Genomic DNA, 18934 nt, shown 5'->3' with positions numbered 1-18934 from the left:
GCAGAGCAACATCAGTTCAGTGAGTTTTCGAACACCTTTTTTCAAAAAGATTTTTTCAGCCTTTCGAAACTTGTTGTAGAAAATATTTTTAAAACCTTTAGAAACTTTTTTCAAAGTATTTTTAAAGCCTTGAGAAATCACAAAATCAAAAACCCTTTTATAAGAATCAAATCCACATTATTATTTTTTTTTAGTTAAGCAGAGTAAAGCAGAGCAGAGTACAATACAGTACAGTAGAGCCCTCATCAAGTAGCCTACTCATCAATGATGCAAACCTATTTTTGTGAAATATTTTTTCAACCTTTCGAAACTTTTTGTAGAAAATATTTTTTCAATCTTTGGAAGCTGGTAAAAAAAAGTCAGTGCGTCATACATGTATTGTTACACATCCGTAAAGTGCGTCCTCTCTGAAGTGAAATGGTGTGTTGTTAGAGACCTTTATTTTGAAAATTGTGTTATTGGCACAGGCTTCCAAGTAAGATATATTTGGAAGCTAGGATAAGGCTAGCTCGCTGACTTTCACAGATGCTACTGTTGCAAACTGATCTTTTTTATAATAACAAACGTCAACATGAGTGTTCCACCAGCAAAAAGAGTCTATGCAGATTTGCCCGTGTGGATTGTAGAAGATCACCACGAGGTGAGTTTTCAGTGAGACGGATAGCTTCAATATCTTCATTTAGCTAGAGCTAACAACTGTATCCTAACTGTCTTATGCAGTTGCACAGGCTTTTGGAACTCCGCTACAAATAGTGTTACTGTAAATGTAGCATCTAAACCAGATGAAACTGCTAGCTAGCTGTCTTGTTGCCTTTGACATCGCGACATTGATTTCCACAGGTTGTATCACATATTTACCGCGCCATAGGATCAAAGCACATCCCTATGAAGAACATCAAGATGGTCCACCTGGATTCTCACCCAGACCTACTCATCCCAATAAACATGCCAGCAGATACGGTGTTTGACAAGGAGGCTTTGCTCAGGTGGGTGCTAGTAAGGTAACACCAATCTCAAGGTCTGCCACATCATATTATACGCGTGTGTGCCTGAGATTGCAGTGTAAAGCTTTGATACTCAGCCCACAATCATTCATGCCTTGTCTGTCAATACACAGCATGTTTTTTGGCTTGGGGAGAAATAATGCCTTTGTTGTAACAATTTGGAATTGGTAATTTTAAATAAACTTTCAACTGCCTGTGTGTGTGTGTTGATGTGTTTTAGTGAGCTGAGCATAGAGAACTGGATCATGCCCATGGTGTATGCAGGCCACGTGTCCAGTGTAGCCTGGCTCCATCCCTACTGGGCCCAGCAGATCAGGGAAGGAGAACACACAATGTCTGTGGGCCGGGACTCATCCACCACCACTATCAGGTCAGCCTCAGTCCACCTGTGGACATGGGTTTGAATCCCTACCTTCTGTCACTGTTTCTTCTATATCGTCTCGCTGTGTTAAACAATGTATAAGTCTATCTTAAATGGTAATACAACTAGATGATTCATCATCTAGATGTTTAATGTATGTGGGCTGTTTGCTTCCTTTAGGACTTTGTTGATTGGCTAATCCTAAATTGGGACTTAGATGATTGGCTAATCCAAAGTGATTAACATGAGACAAATCCTCCGTTCTTTCCTGCTTTTTTTCCCCTCTCTCATCCTTTTCTTCTCTCTGTGTCTTCAGAGTGACAAGTAAGGATGATTACTTCCTGAGTGATGGCCTGTATGTTCCCCAGGACCAGCTGGAGAACCCCAAGCCCTTGAGGCTGAGCGTGGTGCGGGTCAACCCCCTGGAGCCAGCCCAGGCCGGGGAGAAGGCTCCATACGGCGCCCAGGGCAGGGAGGCCCAGGCCGGGGAGGCCCAGGGCAGGGAGGCCCAGGGCAGCGAGACCCAGGGCAGGGAGAGGACCACAGGAAAGTCTGCTGCCAAGAAACCCAAGCTAAAGGACCAGGGAGCTGGGGATGTATCTGAGAATCACCCCTCCTCCAGCGTCTCCCAGTTAGGGGGCAGCTGTCACAGCTGCACTGACAGGCTGGAGCCAGCAGGGGGCAGTGGAGCCCCAGGGAGCTGCAGGAACCGAAGCATGCACACAGAGGGAACAGAGTTGTCTAAGCAGCCTTGTGGGAGGACTGATGATGATGATGATGATGAGGGCTCAACAGGCTGTGTGGTAAAGAGACTTCAGTCTTTTGTCAGTGAATCCGATCCATACATCCTGGATATTGACCTGGATTTTTTCTCATGTAAGAACCCTTTTAAGGAAATGTATACACAGGTAAGGCCCCAGTGTACTGAGGGAAGCAGGTGGAACCCATGATGACGATGATGATGATGATGATGGCCTACTTGGTCTTGGTGATTCTCTCCTTCATAGTTTGTTTGATGTCTTGTTTACATTAGGAGGAGTACTCTATTCTTCAGGAACTCTACAGCTTTACAAGACCAAGCGATGACACGGATGAGGTGAGAAATATACAGGGGTTTTTCTCCTGTGTGTGTTTGTATGGTGTGGTACATGTGTTTGATTGTGTGTGTGTGTGTGTCCAGGAGGCGCTGAGCGAGTGTGTGGAGCACCGTGTTAGACAGCTGGAGGATCTGGAGGAGGCGTTTGCAGACCTGCTGGAGGATGATGGGGAGGAGACCCTTCGACGCTGGGCAGCCAACCCCGGGTAGAACAGCCTCATCCTTCTTACATTTACATTTAGTCATTTAGCAGACGCTCTTATCCAGAGCGACTTACAGTAAGTACAGGGACATTCCCCCGAGGCAAGTAGGGTGAAGTGCCTTGCCCAAGGACACAACGTCATTTGACACGGCCGGGAATCGAACCGGCGACTTTCTGATTACTAGTCCGATTCCCTAACCGCTCAGCCACCCGACTCCCCACTTCTTCCTCTCCTCCCCCCCCCTCCTTTTCCTCCTTTATCCCATTGAAATATGTTCCTTTTCTTCCTCTCCACCTCTCCTTACCTTCCTCATCGCCTCAGTCAGTGCCAAGGTCCTACCTGCTGTGCGCAAAGAAAGAGGCTAAATGTGTAGCCTTTCACTCGTATAGTGTTTGGAGAATTAAATGGGTTAGACTACATTTCTACCTGACAGTCACTGTGTCTCTCCTTTTTCAGAATGGGCTCTCTGGTTCAGCTGGTCAACAGTCTGAAGAACAGAGAGCAATCCCCCGACTACGAGATGGTAACCCTTCAGCTCTCACCTCACACTCCCCTCTGTGATTCTGCTGCCATGCAGCGCTGTTTGTGCGTCTTTTCGTTCTCAGAATAGAAAATACAATTAGATGGAAAATCGAGTGATGCGGAGAGAGAAACGCAACACTAATGTTGACAAACGTTGCTTGCTCAAAACGGCTTCCTGTTGACAGTGCGGCTTCTATCCCTCCATCCCTCCTAGTGTTTGTCAGCTCCTCTCTCCCACCGTCCTGTTCTCTCCACCATCACCCTCAACTACCTCCATCCTTCCCCTTTTTTTATACATCCATTTTCCCATCACACCAGCTAGAACACTGCGATCATCAAATGCAGGCCTATTAGAGGCCACCAGAAGCAGTCATAAGAAGATTGGTGATTCGGACTTTGTCAATTACATTACATTACAATTACGCCCCAAAACTATGGAACAAATTACCCATAAATATTAGGGAAGCAAACACGCTAGACATTTTTTAAACCTCCCCCCCCCCTCCAGCCCCTCCCCAGGCTCCTTGTCAGTCTCCCTCTTGCCTCTCTCCAGTCCTTTATTCTGGGAAGCAGACTGCTGAAAATGTCAGCATGTAGTTAGTTGAATGAATCATACAGTAGATACATACTTATTTCCCCCTTTACTCCTGTTATCTCTTTTTAGCCATGGCTATTTCATTCTTTCTATTTTACCACCCGTATTACCCCTCCATCAGCCAACAATGATGAAGGTGGTGCTGATGATATTTCTCCCCAGGTGCACCAGGCAGGGCAGACGTGCGACTACTCCGAGCTGCCTCACCACATCAGCTCTGAGGAGGAGATCCACAGGCTGGTGCTGGCCGTGGAGCTCGCTCTCCAGGCCCTGCCCAAGCCAACGCTCGTCACCATCTCCAGGTAGAGAGGGGGAGGGGGAAAGGGAGGGAGAGGGGAGGGGAGGGAGAGAGAGGCCACATGGGGGTGGGGGAGGGGGAAAGGGAAAGGGAGGGGGGAGGAGGAGAGGGGGAGAGAGAGAGAGGCCACATGGGGGTGGGGGAAGGGGAGGGGGAAAGGGAAAGGGAAAGGGAGGGGGGAGGAGGGGAGGGGGAGAGAGAGAGGCCACATGGGGGTGGGGGAGGGTTAAAGGGAGGGGGAGGGGGAAAGGGAGGGAGAGGGGGAAAGGGAGGGAGGGGAGGGAGAGAGGGGTGGGAGAGAGAGAGAGGCCACATGGGAATGGGGGAGGGGGAAAGGGAGGGGGAGGGGAGGGGGAGAGAGAGAGAGGCCACATGGGGGAGGGGGGGGGAGAGAAGGACCTCCAACCAAAACAACATGTTTCATTCTGCGATCGTTTAATATACAAATAATGTACCTCTGTACTGGTTGGACACAGACTCGATGGAAATGAGTTCCTCTAAATGGAATGGATCTTATGCTCTGCACGGTGTGTGTCATGATGTCAGACTTAGTCACTTTGCTCTTAACGAGATGGTCATCTTTTGAGGAGTAAATGGTGACATAAAAGCATCAGCTGGTGTTCAGTCAAATTAGCATTTTCAGTGGCAGAACAGTGTCTTTATTTTTACTAGCTATCTCTTATATGAACCTGTGTGTGTGTGTGTGTGTGTGTGTGTGTGTGTGTGTGTGTGTGTGTGTGTGTGTGTGTGTGTGTGTGTGTGTGTGTGTGTGTGTGTGTGTGTGTGTGTGTGTGTGTGTGTGTGTGTGTGTGTGTGTGTGTGTGTGTGTGTGTGTGTGTGTGTGTGTGTGTGTGTGTGTGCGGCATGTATGGTGTATGCGATTGCACAGGTCCAGTCTGGATGAGTATTGTCCACCAGAGCAGGTCAACTCAATCCAGAGCAGAATCCTCGACATCCTGGAGGGTCTCTATGGACACATCCAGGTCCACAAGGACTATGAGATTCAGGAGGACCTGAAGGAGACCCCTGCCCCAGCCTCCAGCAGCCACACCCCTACCTCAACCCCGTGCACAGAGGAGCAACTGCCACAGGCCTCTTGACACACCACAGACTGGAACCGTGGTTATGACCCAATTGTCTATTTATAGGAAATAAATCTCGCTAGTGTAAACAGATACCCTCATAGTCTGTGTCCTTCAGTGCACAGAATGTAGCCAAGGTTTCCCTTGAGCAATTTGCTTCTGTCTTTTGATTTCAAACTTCAAATAGTTGCATAGTTATATATAAGAAAAAATATAACTACCCATTATACAAATACACCCACAGAAAGCAATACCATGCAGTAATAATAGGTGTCGTGTCTAACGTTGCTAAGTACCAGAGCCTGTTATATAAGTAAACAGTATTGTGTTTGAAGTTGTTGACTACTGTCCTCTCATACAGTGACTTTGATGTCTTAATCCTAGCTCAGTGTTGTGAAGAGTAAGGTCCTGCCCAGGACTGTTTACATGAATAGCAGGTTTACAACAGGTCCATGGAACATGTACATGGAGTCAGGTGGCTGAGCGGTGAGGGAATCGGGCTAGTAATCCGAAGGTTGCCAGTTCGATTCCCGGTCATGCCAACTGACGTTGTGTCCTTGGGCAAGGCACTTCACCCTACTTGCTTCGGGGGGAATGTCCCTGTACTTACTGTAAGTCGCTCTGGATAAGAGCGTCTGCTAAATGACTAAATGTAAATGTAAATGTTCTCATGAGGCAGATCTTGGTTGCCTACTGAAGATGTCATATTTGGGAATATTTGCTACATTGTCAGTTACATCAGAAAATGTAATCCACAATTTAAAGTGAGTGAAGAGTTTTAGTAAGGAGATCATTTGAACTGAGGGCCAAGTAACCAGGCTTATCTTCAGCTGTGTACCTCACATCCTGTTCCAACCCTCCCTCTCCTCTGACCACCTTGAATACAAACACGACAACAAACACCTACCTTCTCTCCTTCAATAAGCCAACACGTCATCTGTGCGTCACAGGGCAGCATTATAATTCTGCACTGCTACTACCTAGACAAAGTAATAAGTGTTATTTTACAGGTGGGGTTCAGACTTGAGAGATCTCATCCAATACTGGGATGGTTCACGCAGTGCGCGTTTCAGGCTGTGCAGCCTGTGGTCATTATGCAGTACATGCATGTTACCATGGTACTGGAGAGGAATTCACCATTCAAGTTCTAAGAGAATAAGGCCCTTGTTATCGGGGTGGCTGGTGGGGGTCCCACGGCTAGCCCTCTTCACAGTTGGGGCCATTATTGATGATAGACCTTCAACAGAAACACCTCCAGCTGGATGTTTTCACAGTGTCTGATTTTGGGGTTTAATTTGCCTCGGAAATGATCTCTGTTCCATTTAAATTTGTATTTTTATTTATTCAAATGTCCCTGTTCTGTCATGTACTCAGTTCTTATTCAACTGTAGATAATGTGAGTTTTGTATAATCGTCTTAATCAGATCTATAAATCCAAAATCTATATCAATAAGCTCATTTTCTTTCTCTGGTTCTTAAGCCCATTACATCAACACATCTGAATCCCCCCTCCCCCAGTTTCATCCAAGCAAGAAAAGACCATAACACTGAAGGGAGCTACTTAGATCATTAGTTTCTGCTGAAGTGTCTCTTACTCTCAGTATGAGGCTATAACAGTTACCGAATAAACCCTGGCAACATCCATAGCAACAGGTCTGGAGATCAATATCTCAGTGTATAGAATGTTATACAAAGCAGGTTTTGACCCTGGTCTGAACAGTTCCTTACCCTTTACCACCAACGCATTTTGGATGCAGGTTCGGAGCCAGTGCTTAATATCGAACCAGTTCTTTGCGTTATGCAAAGAGCACACCAAATGCGTGCATTGATTTTACATGCTGGCTAATCTCGCCAAGGGAAAATTCGGTTCTCTGTGAACACAGCATTAGAACAAGGCTCGCAAATGAACCCAGCTTGGAAGCGGCTCTAGCACCAGCTCCTAACTAGTTTCAGGTTCACGTTGGTGGAAAAAGGAACTCTAATTGGCCAAATGCAGATAATTGTCCGTAGACAGCGGAGCGGACAAACCAGTTAAACAAGTTATTGACCCTGTAATCTTGAAACAAGATTACGACACCTTTACTTCTTTCCAGTTTTAACGTAATCAAAAGTTGATGAATTGCACAGGAGTGACGCAAGACACTGTTCTTGCAATAAGTACCTTGGTGAAATGGCTTATGATAAAAAATAAGAATCTTCTTAATTTTGTGTTATTTATGGCCAAATAGCACATTCATCGATGCAAATTTACTAATAGAAAACCTCTCCTTTAAAAAAAATCTTTTTCAAAGAATTAGAATTATACAGTCAAACCATATTGTATTCCTTTAATGAGAAAGCTGTCAAAACAATTGATGTCTGTACTCTTTATAAGGTCTTTGTATAATTTGTGCTGTGCTGTACCCCCTTGCATTCTTGTGTGTTTGTATACTCAATAATTGATTGTATTTCTGCCTTTATGCAATCAAATTAAAACATTAAAAAACCTTGGTGTAATGGGGAAAGTCTGAAGCCTGTAATTTAATAAATGAATATCAGCTGTATCTGAGAAAAACAATGTTCACAAATAGCCTAACTGATAAAACAAGTTTTTATTCAATCATTATTTAAATAACAAATGATGTTATAACACACAGCAACAACCAGGGAGATGATACAAAGTGTGTGCCAAAAGTAGCAACAGACCGTTCTGAGACATCACTGAAGATGTTGAACACATTATCTTATACATTTACATTTAGTCATTTAGCAGACGCTCTTATCCAGAGCGACTTACAGTAAGTACAGGGACATTCCCCCGAGGCAAGTAGGGTGAAGTGCCTTGCCCAAGGACACAACGTCAGTTTGCATGACCGGGAATCGAACTGGCAACCTTCGGATTACTAGCCCGATTCCCTCACCGCTCAGCAACCTGACTCCCGTTACAGAAGAAAATGAGCTTATTGATATAGATTTAGGATTTATAGATCTGATTAAGACGATTATACAAAACTCACATTATCTACAGTGAGTAGCAGATTCACAGTCTGTTACAATAGGTAAAGCAGACAGTGACAATACCCACAGTCTGTTTTCACTTGTTGACACACACACACACACACCACACACACACAGTCAGTATTTGCTAGGCAGTTCACACCCTGACAGCAAGGCCAGGCCACAGCAGCAGCAGCAGATCATCTCCCTGAAGGTCTTCCTCATCTCCTGGCTCCTGAAGGCGTAGATCAGGGGGTCTATGACAGAGTTGCACATGATCAGGATCAGGTAGAGGTTGAAGTGGGACATGAAGCAGACGCAGTAAGGGTTCCTCGGACAGGAGATCATCAGGATGAGGTGCAGGAAGAAGGGCGCCCAGCAGACGATGAAGACTCCTAGGAGGATGGTCAGCGTGACAGCTCCCTTCATGTTGGCTGCCTGAAACAGGACAACGCAAAATGGGACGGTGTGAGTGTAGGAATTTCGACTTTGTTACATGGACAATATCACAAGATGGAACCAGAAACATCTTTCAGGAAAATGCTCAGGGACGCTTTCAAGGGGGATTCCTTTAAAGTTCCTTTAAAGTTCCCAGATAAATTGGGGAGTCAGGTGGCTGAGCGGTGAGGGAATCGGGCTAGTAATCCGAAGGTTGCCAGTTCGATTCCCGGTCATGCCAACTGACGTTGTGTCCTTGGGCAAGGCACTTCACCCTACTTGCCTCGGGGGAATGTCCCTGTACTTACTGTAAGTCGCTCTGGATAAGAGCGTCTGCTAAATGACTAAATGTAAATGTAATGTAATAAATTCCCCCAAGGGGACAGTTCCCAGATACATTCCCCTGGGAACTCCCACGTTTATGACCACAGTGACATGGCGTTCTTGCACTTTGAAAGGTCTAACTGTACTTTCATCTTCCGGGCCCTCCGGTAGGCCTACCTGCCAGACTGGCCTGTGGCCGGGCAGCACAGCGATTCTCTTCATGTGCAGGCGTGCCAACATGAACATGTGGACATAGAGGGACGCCATCAGCACCAACATAGCCAGGAACATGGTGATGAGGCACACCAGCACTGTGGCGCTCTCAGAGTGCACGATGAACAAGACGCCGGCCACAACACAGAAGCCCCAAATGGCCGTGATGACGGCTGCGGCTCGGCGGGTTGTCATGATGTTGTGGTAGCGGAGTGCGTAGAAGATGGTCACGTAGCGGTCGACCGCAATGGCCAGGAGGCTGCAGATGGACGCCAGCAGAGAGCTGTGGAGCAGAGAAATTGGATGCAGATAAAAGAAGAAATGTTTTTGTCTTTGTTGGTTTGTTGTGTTTATGGGATACGTTTGTGACATACTTGGGATAAATAGAGGCATATAGCAAGAGCTTTTACAAGTTCACTTGTTGAAACCCATGAGAATTCCTCAAACTTCAAACTCAAACACGCTCCAAACTAAAAAAGGCAAAACCTTTCAAAATATATAAAAAATCTTAACCCAACACATTAACAGAATTGCATTCCACATTACACGCAGTACCTGCAGATCATCGAGTCAAAGATATTGTCCATGCTCTTCACGACACCAGCACCGATCCTTCCCAGGCTGCCCCCGTTGATGATAGCCATGGCAACAGTCTCTGTGGCGTTGGAGAGGCTGACCAGCATGTCTGCGGCGGCCAGGCTGCAGATGAAGAAGTACATGGGTGACTGGAGGTTCTTGTTCTTAAGTACGGCCGTGATCACCAGGATGTTCTCCAGCAGGCTCACCACTCCCAGACTGAGGAACACCTCTGTGGGGATCAGAAGCTGCTTGTAGCAGCCAGGCGATGACGAAGAGGAGGAGGTGGAGGAAGAGGAGGATGAGTGGGGGATGTGAGGGCTTGCTCCGGAGAAGCTCTGGTTGCAGCTGGGCAGGGGTAAGCCTTTGTGATGAAGGCTGGTGTTCATTCTGATGGTCCCTCCAGACTCTTCAGGAAAACAGATCAGAAGGTCGCTGGTTCGATTCCCAGTCGTTCCAAATTGACGTTGTGTCCTTGGGCAAGGCACTTCACCCTACTTGCCTCGGGGGGAATGTCTCTGTACTTACTGTAAGTCGCTCTGGATAAGAGTGTTTGCTAAATGACTAAATGTAAAACAAATTCTTCATTCCAACCTACTAAAAAGATGCTTGTTCAGCACCTTTGTGGTGAATCAGCATGTGATTGACGCTGCAAAAGCTGAAAACAAACTATGATTTCATCCATCTCATGAACTTGTAATCTCCTCAGAATATCCAGTCTTCAATATCTCAGGGTTTCACAATCCACATGGCCATCCCAGCCAGTCCCCAGGCTTGTTGTGATAGTTTGACCCTGTACTGTTTAATAAAGTCCAGTCTAGGTTTGTTTGCTAGCCCACGTCCAGTCGTGATAGATCCTATAAACAGGCTTTCTGGCTCCACAGGCAAGGCTGCAGTCCTAGCATCTGCTCGTGCCAACACTGGATTGTGCTGACCATTTGAGACACACAGATATGAGACAGAGATAGAGAGCGAGAGAGAGATAGAGTGGGGAAATACGATAAAGAGAGAAATAAAGGGAGAGAAAGAGGACTGAGAGACAGAGTGATCTCCTCACATTCTCCTTCTCTGTCGTTTCCTCCTGGACTCCTCCCACTCCTCAGCAACAGTCTTTTTTTTCCTCTTGGAAAAGTGTGACGTTAAAGAAGATATACAAAAATAAATTGATCACATTTCATTGTATGATTGTAAAACAATGGGGACATTGCAGGCAGATATGTCCTTAATTAGGTTTTGGCCATGGTTTGTTTGGATTCCCTAAACAGAGTAGTAAATAGTGGTGTGGATGACTGTCAAACTGACATCGTGACCTCATGACATGTTGCACAATCATTTAACTGCCCACTGCTGACATTTCTGTCATGCAATGGTCAAATGGATTTTAACAAGTTAAAAAAAAGCTGTGCACCATGATGTCCGTGAAAAAGGGGATACATGAATGATGTGATATCTGTCCTCAAATCTGAAGCTGCATTCACCTTATTCAGTCCATCGTGACTGTTATTCAATTTTTGCAGGTTGTTTCCATGGTTCCCTTCAACGGCAATATTAGGAGGCTGAAATAAGATGAACGGTTTGCTCAATGTTGATCATGTCTTCAATACTAAATTACTGTCATTAGACACACCATTTGATGTTCCTCTCTCTATTTGTATTCTTATGTTTAATAAGATTTAATATTGAGATATTTTTGTGATTCGCGAGGCAATCTTCTTGCACATTATGTTTTTATTCATGTCTCGATCTCTCTTCTGTCATCTGGAAAACTGGGATGAAGAATGAAATGTGCTGGCCTATTATTTGTCTTATGAATTTTCCGATGAATATTTTCTGAGAGAAGCTCGACGTCAGAAAAAAAGTCGAATAATACCCCCATCTTTTCAAAGTGAATGGAGAATGATTCAAATAAATCAGTGCTGCCTTGACAGTTATGCTTTGATGTGGTAGGCATAGCCTAGGCAGCCTTTTCTGGGAATAAACGCTTACACAAGAGGATGGTTTTGACAGTTCAGGTTGAAAACGCACCCGCCCTACACTTGGGTACTTCAGTCAACACAGCTTCACAGGGTGCAGAACCAAACTTTTTCACACTACCGGACCTCGTCTCACTGCATGTTAGCTCACCATGGATTACATTCACCTCGCAAGTAAGATTTGAATTAATTTCGTAAGAAAGCTGTTGAAGTAGCCCACTGAATGCTTTAACAGTTGGAATTTAGTTGAAACACCAATAGCAAATCTAAGTTTGGATCTCTAACCGAGACCCCAACATCACATTTGACACTCGTCACTAGCCAGCTGGAGATCGATTTAAAACCGATTGTAGCCTACACAAAATTCAAATATCTTCGCCTTTTCATCTTTATAATAGCAAATTTGCTATTCAATTACGGTATGCACAGAGAAGTATGTCTATACCGAACTGTTACGCAAATTGTAATTTCCAGTGTAAATGTAAACTGAGATGATTGTGTGGGTGTTTGTATAGGCCCTACACTTGTTAGAAATATGGTCAGGATTCTCAACCCTTAACGATTTGTATGCTGAAAATAATTTATCTCTACAATGGGATTTCATTCCATATAATTCAGTAGGCTACGGACCATTCAGATCACAATTGTGATAGTCACATGACACATCGGAAAGAAGATTGAGAAAATCCTGGTCTTGATTCTTGACATCTTTGGAAAAGTGTTATTTATCTCTTTCTGTACTGAAGAAATTCCTCGCCCAATTCCCGGAGGCACTCTGACATACCAAACAGGGAGGGAGGGGGTTGTGTAAAACAATTGGTTAATAATTGGTTGAGCCCTTGGCCGACCTTGGAACCAACGCGCTGCGATGCAAAATGCACATGATGAATATATCAACGCTTGTATATGTGTGTATGCTTAAACTCGATGGCCCGCCTGTGTACCATATTCACCACACATTAGCTTGTGTAGGCCACATGCAGCTAGATGACTTGTTATGTGAACTACAGACAACAGCACTAAGCCTGGTGGGAGGCTATCAAAGGACAAGCAAGAGATTGGCTCCCCTGACATTACCCATGATGCACCACTGCCCAGGGAAACGGCCGACGTCCCCTCTGATTTCAGTGGCATTTACGGCAAAGGTGAGACGCAAAGGCCAAAGGTCAAAGGTAAAACAGAGAGATGCACCCGCTGCACACTACACTACCGTCACCATCACTCGTTGGCCTCTTCAACAAGGCCAAGGGACCACACTGACTCTAATGACTTCCTGCTTAAAACACACTGCTTTTTGCACTGCATTACAAAATTGTATCTTGTACATTTGTATTTTTATATTGTAAATTACGGAAACTTATATTTTATTGTATTGTATAGTTTATTTAATTCTAATTCCACTTAGTACTGCTAGTTTATGTACCCTTAGTATAGATAGTCCACATATTTAAATTTTAGGTCCCTATATGTTTATTGTATGCACCTTCCTGCCAAAGCAAATTCCTTGTCTGTGCAAACTTTCATGGCGAATAAATCCCATTCTGATTCTGATCATTCAGGGACCAAAACCAACTGTTACAATGATGCAACTGCATCATTGGCACCCTCCCCCAAAACGAGTCCTTATCGATTTGAAAAAACCTCCTAAATTCTCATTCCAATTGATGTTACCTCAGGTTAAACCCCGCCTCCCTTGAAATGATGTTTATTACTTCCTGTTCAGACCTCCTCCCTTCTAGTGGTGGAGAGGAGGCCACCCGAGGATTCTTCCAGGAGCTGGTGAACCTCCTGCTGGGCTACGTGTGTCAATCGCAGCAGCGGAACTCCAAGATCCTGGACTTCCACCAACCCCACCAGCTGAAAGAGGGCCTGGAGGGCTTCAGTCTAGAGCTGCCTGACCAGCCTGACAACCTGGAACAGCTGCTAGTTGACTGTAGGGACACGCTGAAGTATGGAGTCAAAACTGGTAGGACCAGTAAATCACTATAGAATAAGTGGATAAGAGCATCTGCTAAATGACTAAATGTAAATGTACATCCTTGACTCACGATTTGTAGCTGTAACCACAAGTCTTACTTACTTACTTAATTTTTGGACTTGGACTTTTTCCTCTCCTAGGTCATCCTCGATTTTTCAACCAGTTATCCACTGGACTGGATGTGATTGGTCTAGCCGGCGAATGGCTGACGTCAACAGCTAATACAAACATGTAAGACATCAACCTGTCTCACAGTACAATGGACAGTCAATATCCCTTGAGAGGTGGGAGTGCAATCTAAAGTGAAAGGGATTGAAGGGGTGTTTCAACGGAGCTTCACACTAATCTAACTACTACAGCTTTTAACAGCTGAATTTGAACTACTGGAAAGCCAATACTTGTGGAGTATTTTATTGTTCCATTAATCGTACTGGTATTAATCTCCTCTATGAAGGTTTACATATGAGGTGTCCCCAGTATTCGTCCTCATGGAGCAAGTCGTGCTGAAGAAAATGCAAAAGATTGTGGGCTGGTCAGAGGAGGAAGGAGATGGAATCTTCTGTCCAGGTATGGGGATGTAGTTTTGGACCTGGTTAGTTGTTCACAATGTCACACAAAGTTTGTCTGTCGTAAAGAAACTTGTTTGAGGGGTTCACCGAATAATTGTGCATACCTTGTCGAATAAGGCCTTACCTACACTCAGCCTAGGTTCGTATCCGGCCTAGCCCCTTTGCCCTTTGCCTCTCCTCCCCCCCCCTCTCTATCTCTCTCTCTCCTAGCCTTTCCTGTCACACACACAAAAAAAAGAAAAGACAAAAATAAAATAAAACATGAAAAACAAGTCCCTCCCGGAGCATCTCGATGATCTCCTGGAACATGGGCCGCATCTTGGGGTTGTACTGCCAGCACGTCTGCATCAGGTTGTGTCTGGGGGAGGAGGAAGGGATGTCATTGAATTGATGTCATTGTAGGAATTTTTATTATTATTATTTAATGTTTATTTATTATTATTTACTTGTTTCTGTCGCCCTGTTGTTCTAGGTGGCAGCATATCCAACCTCTATGGTATTCTTCTGGCTAGGTACTACTTCTACCCTGAAGTGAAGACAAAGGGGATGGCTGCCCTGCCAAGACTTGCCCTGTTCACCTCTGAACATGTAATGCTCCGCTCTGCTTGTCAAATCTGGGGAACAAATGCAGGAGTCCATAATTTATTTTTAGACCCTGTGTTTTAAATGATTCTAGTTACTCCTCAAACTGCCAAGATGAATCTGTGAATCCAAAGTTGACGGTTTCAAATGAGTTTTTTTTCTTCCAGGGTCACTACTCATTTAAGAAGTCTGCTGCCGTTCTTGGAATTGGGAGTGAGAATGTTGTTCTAGTGAAATGTGATGACAGGTAGGATGGGGGAGGGGGTGGACTGGACTGGGGGATGGGCGTGAATGGAAAAGCTTTTGAATGTTTGTGGGGAAAAGACTGAAGAGATGTTTGCACACCTGCTGAACTGAGGGCAGACATAAAAGGTTTATGTGTGTGTCTGTGTTTATCCACCATAGAGGCAAGATGATTCCCTCAGAACTGGAGTCCCGTATCATCGCTGTCAAAGCCAAGGTTAAAAAATAAAATAAAACAGCCCTAAACAAAAACGCAATCCTCTATTGTCACATCACCTTTTTGTAGACATTTGAGGCATTTTTATATTTATTATTATATATATATTTCTATCAAATTCTTAATACCATTATTATTTTGTCTTGAATCTCCAGGGCTGCGTGCCGTTCTTCGTCAACGCCACCGCGGGCACCACAGTCTACGGAGCCTTTGACCCGATCCATGCCCTGGCAGACATCTGCCAGCGCCACAAGCTGTGGCTGCATGTGGATGTAACAAGCTCACACCTCATTCCTCAACCTGACTCTTCCAACAGTACTCTGCGTCTACTTTATGCCATTTCTCTTGTTTCGTCATCTTTCATCTCTTCATCTTCATTTTAGTCCTTTTGTCTACAACACCCCCCCCCTCTCACTGCAATGTTGGCTTCAAATAATAATGGGACACAGTATTATATTTGTGGGGCCATAGCTGATATTAGAGTTTCTATAAGAGAGCTATTTGTTGGTTTGTTGTAACTGTCTTAAAATTATTGTACTCGCCGTGAAATATATTATTGTTGCTTGCTATTTTTTTTTCCACAGGTACACTCTTGCACTTTTGAGGTTCTTGCTGTTTAATTGTAACTTGTCTAACTACATGCTCTTATTATTCTTCCCTTTGGGACTTGTTTGGTTTTCACAATGTATGCTTCATGTTTGGCTACCTGCAATGTTTGGGGCTATCTCGTTGTTATGATCAGTGACCTATGCACTTTTGTAAAACTCTCTCTTGGAAGTCGCTTTGGATAAAAGCGTCTGCTAAATGCGTAAATGTAAATTTACAAAGTGCCCCCCTCGTGCAAACCAATAGCCCGCCCATCCAGTTTGTTCTGGAGCCGAGCCTGTCTTACTCGTCTCATTCGTTTCACACAACACTTACGTGACATGTCTTGGCTTCTCTCACTTTCAACATCTGATTGTCTTCTGGGTCCTCCTTCTGTATGAGTTGTATACTTTGTGTGTCTTGTCCTTGGACAGGCTGCTTGGGGAGGAGGGCTACTGATGTCCAGAATACACAGAGCTAAACTGCAGGGCATTGAACGGTAAATGTACAGCTCACTTCCTGTAAAAGAAATGACTGCGTAGCAGACAAATGTGAACGTGGAAACTCTCCAGAACTTTGGTGTTGACGTTTTTTTGGTCTTCACCAGAGCCTGGTCTGTCACCTGGAATCCCCACAAGATGATGGGGGCTCCTCTCCAGTGTTCCTCCTTCTTGGTGAAGAAAAAGGTGAGCATCGCCCTCTCTTACAGCTGTTCATCCAAAGTGGCTTGAATTGCACAAATTCATCTCTCTCTACCTCTCTCTGTGGCCCTCTCTCTACCTCTCTCTGTGGCCCTCTCTCTACCTCTCTCTGTGGCCCTCTCTCTACCTCTCTCTACCTCTCTCTGTGGCCCTCTCTCTACCTCTCTCTGTGGCCCTCTCTCTACCTCTCTCTACCTCTCTCTGTGGCCCTCTCTCTCTACCTCTTTCTCTCGCTTTCTGCTTCTCTCTCGCTTTCTCTCCCTGTCTATTTCTCTATCCTTCCCCCCCCCTCTCTCTCTCTCCGTCTCTTTCTCTCTACCTCTTTCTCTCGCTTTCTCCTTCTCTCTCGCTTTCTCCTTCTCTCTCGCTTTCTCTCCCTGTCTATTTCTCTATCCTTCCCCCCTCCCCCCTCTCTCTCTGTCTCTTTCTCTCTACCTCTTTCTCTCGCTTTCTCCTTCTCTCTCGCTTTCTCCTTCTCTCTCGCTTTCTCTCCCTGTCTATTTCTCGATCCTCTCTCTCGCGTCTCTTATTCCCAGGGTCTGCTGCAAGAGTGTAACCAGATGCATGCAGAGTATCTGTTCCAGTCAGACAAGAACTATGACGTGTCCTATGACACAGGAGACAAGACCATCCAGTGTGGTCGCCACGTCGACATCTTCAAGCTCTGGCTCATGTGGAAATCCAAGGTCCACTTGCGCACCCCTCATGGAATTTGTCCAAAAATTGATCGACCAATCATCTTTCACACATAAGGGTCGATTCAACGGGTTTCAAAATTAGTCTTTGTCGATAGATCTATGAAACCTACCTCGTAGCTTCTCGACTGAACATACAGATATAAAGTGTTCAAGTCAAAAAGAACTTCATAAGCGATTGCCTGTTTTCATTAGAGCAAGCAACAGTATGCAGGAGGAGTCTACAGTGCATGATGGTAGACACTGACATATGTATATGCTGCATCTCACTCTCCCTCCATCCTTATATCTCTCCTCAGGGCTCTGAAGGTTTTGGCTCCCAGGTCAACAAGTGCATGGGGAATGCAGAGTACTTGTTTGAAAAGCTACAACGCAGGACTGACTTTGAATTAGTCCTGAGAAGCAAAGTAAGTGTTTTTTGGGGTCAGACTTACAGGTCTGTGACGTAGATGGGAACCATCAGTCTTGTTGACACATGGCCTGTGTGGCAAACCTCATAACCTGTGATGTTTTTTTTCTTGTCTGACCTCTCCGCTTAGCCTGAGCACAGTAACGTGTGTTTCTGGTACCTGCCCCCGAGCCTGAGGACTCTCCCCCCTGGTCCAGAGAGGAACAGGAGGCTGCATGAGGTCTGTCTGCCTGCTTGCCTCCTTGTATGTGTCTGTGTGTTCATTCCCATCTAATCTATCTTATCTAAGACTCTTAAGGCTCGTTTTTCTGTTCGCAGGTGGCACCAAAAATCAAAGCCAAGATGATGGAGCATGGCATGACCATGATCGGCTACCAACCGCTGGGTTCGAAGGTCAATTTCTTCAGATGTGTGTTCTCAAACCCGGCCACAAAGCCTGAGGATGTGGACTTCCTGTTAGATGAGATAGTGCAGCTTGGACAGGACCTGTGAGGCCAAGCAGGTTAGGGTCCGCAGGCCTTGTCGTCTTCCCGTTGCAGGGATCCCAGAGAGACAGCTTGTTATTCTCCAGAGGCCGACTTGATATGATGGTCTCGTAACTGATTTGACTAATTCTACAGAATTGCATGTTTACTTAGAAGTATCATGACTTAATTTCATGCCAACGCCATCTCAGCAGCATTATTATAAGCAGCAGAAAGGCTTTCAACTATATCCCCTTTTAAATGAAATGATTATTAGAAGTAGAAATAATGAACTGTCTATTAATTTAAACAATTATTTTTTTTAATACATTTGATAGAATACTTTTATATATAGCATGCTTTATTGTACATTTACTGAATAATATAATTAATAAATGATGTTAATCCAAAGCGTGCTTTGCAGTTCATGTAATTTCAATGTAATGGTTAGTAAAACATTAAGTTTTTTGTATATTGATGGTCATGGCTGTTTCCACTATTGTACATTTACTGAATAATATAATTAATAAATGATGTTAATCCAAAGCGTGCTTTGCAGTTCATGTAATTTCAATGTAATGGTAGTAAAACATTAAGTTTTTTGTATATTGATGGTCATGGCTGTTTCCACTACATACTACAGTTCAATAGCACCACTTGGTGGTTAATAACTCATGCTGCTTTTTATGAGCTTTGATTGCTTTGCAGTAAATGAAACCGAGGAAAAGGGAAGAGTGAAGATTTCTCTGAATGTGTACTGAGTTTATTTAGGGTGAGAGTAGAAAGGTGAACACACAAAAAATGGTTAAACTTAAGGTAATGTTGATTTA

The 18934-nt window shown here is 44.6% G+C and overlaps 3 protein-coding genes across 3 annotated transcripts; 2 read left to right on the top strand and 1 right to left on the bottom strand.

The window, feature by feature from the left end:
- The first annotated feature begins 191 nt into the window (after nucleotides 1-191).
- On the top strand, nucleotides 192-5676 carry c16h5orf22 (chromosome 16 C5orf22 homolog). Its single transcript, XM_067253343.1, has 9 exons — nucleotides 192-640; nucleotides 841-986; nucleotides 1225-1374; nucleotides 1682-2273; nucleotides 2399-2461; nucleotides 2546-2667; nucleotides 3121-3187; nucleotides 3944-4083; nucleotides 4969-5676. Exons 1-9 carry the CDS (start codon nucleotides 572-574, stop codon nucleotides 5177-5179), a joined length of 1560 nt encoding a protein of 519 aa, XP_067109444.1. The 5' UTR covers nucleotides 192-571; the 3' UTR covers nucleotides 5180-5676.
- Nucleotides 5677-8275: 2599 nt separating this feature from the next.
- On the bottom strand, nucleotides 8276-10077 carry mc4r (melanocortin 4 receptor). Its single transcript, XM_067252917.1, has 3 exons — nucleotides 9668-10077; nucleotides 9077-9395; nucleotides 8276-8575 (listed from the first exon to the last, which is right to left on the bottom strand). Exons 1-3 carry the CDS (start codon nucleotides 10075-10077, stop codon nucleotides 8276-8278), a joined length of 1029 nt encoding a protein of 342 aa, XP_067109018.1.
- A 1664-nt stretch (nucleotides 10078-11741) lies between these two features.
- gad3 (glutamate decarboxylase 3) lies at nucleotides 11742-18720 on the top strand. The gene is made up of 15 exons (XM_067252584.1): nucleotides 11742-11835; nucleotides 12672-12806; nucleotides 13385-13627; nucleotides 13780-13870; nucleotides 14094-14206; nucleotides 14681-14796; nucleotides 14958-15037; nucleotides 15196-15250; nucleotides 15406-15522; nucleotides 16270-16334; nucleotides 16443-16521; nucleotides 17073-17222; nucleotides 17531-17638; nucleotides 17771-17860; nucleotides 17959-18720. Exons 1-15 carry the CDS (start codon nucleotides 11814-11816, stop codon nucleotides 18130-18132), a joined length of 1638 nt encoding a protein of 545 aa, XP_067108685.1. The 5' UTR covers nucleotides 11742-11813; the 3' UTR covers nucleotides 18133-18720.
- The last annotated feature ends 214 nt before the right edge of the window (nucleotides 18721-18934 follow it).

The sequence above is a fragment of the Osmerus mordax genome, chromosome 16 (genome assembly GCF_038355195.1).
Source record: "Osmerus mordax isolate fOsmMor3 chromosome 16, fOsmMor3.pri, whole genome shotgun sequence".
Lineage (NCBI taxonomy): Eukaryota > Metazoa > Chordata > Actinopteri > Osmeriformes > Osmeridae > Osmerus > Osmerus mordax.
This window is presented reverse-complemented; position numbering and strand designations above follow the sequence as displayed.

Coding starts and splice junctions, on each gene's coding strand:
- gad3 (XM_067252584.1), top strand. CDS start 11,814: ATGGATTACATTCACCTCGCAA. Junction 14,797..14,957: donor CCCTGTTCACCTCTGAACAT/GTAATGCTCCGC, acceptor TTTTTCTTCCAG/GGTCACTACTCATTTAAGAA. Junction 15,523..16,269: donor AGCTGTGGCTGCATGTGGAT/GTAACAAGCTCA, acceptor GTCCTTGGACAG/GCTGCTTGGGGAGGAGGGCT.
- mc4r (XM_067252917.1), bottom strand. CDS start 10,077: ATGAACACCAGCCTTCATCACAAAGGCTTACCCCTGCCCAGCTGCAAC. Junction 9,396..9,667: donor TTTGACTCGATGATCTGCAG/GTACTGCGTGTA, acceptor TCTGCTCCACAG/CTCTCTGCTGGCGTCCATCT. Junction 8,576..9,076: donor GCCACAGGCCAGTCTGGCAG/GTAGGCCTACCG, acceptor GTCCTGTTTCAG/GCAGCCAACATGAAGGGAGC.
- c16h5orf22 (XM_067253343.1), top strand. CDS start 572: ATGAGTGTTCCACCAGCAAAAAGAGTCTATGCAGATTTGCCCGTGTGG. Junction 1,375..1,681: donor TCATCCACCACCACTATCAG/GTCAGCCTCAGT, acceptor CTGTGTCTTCAG/AGTGACAAGTAAGGATGATT. Junction 2,274..2,398: donor TTAAGGAAATGTATACACAG/GTAAGGCCCCAG, acceptor TGTTTACATTAG/GAGGAGTACTCTATTCTTCA.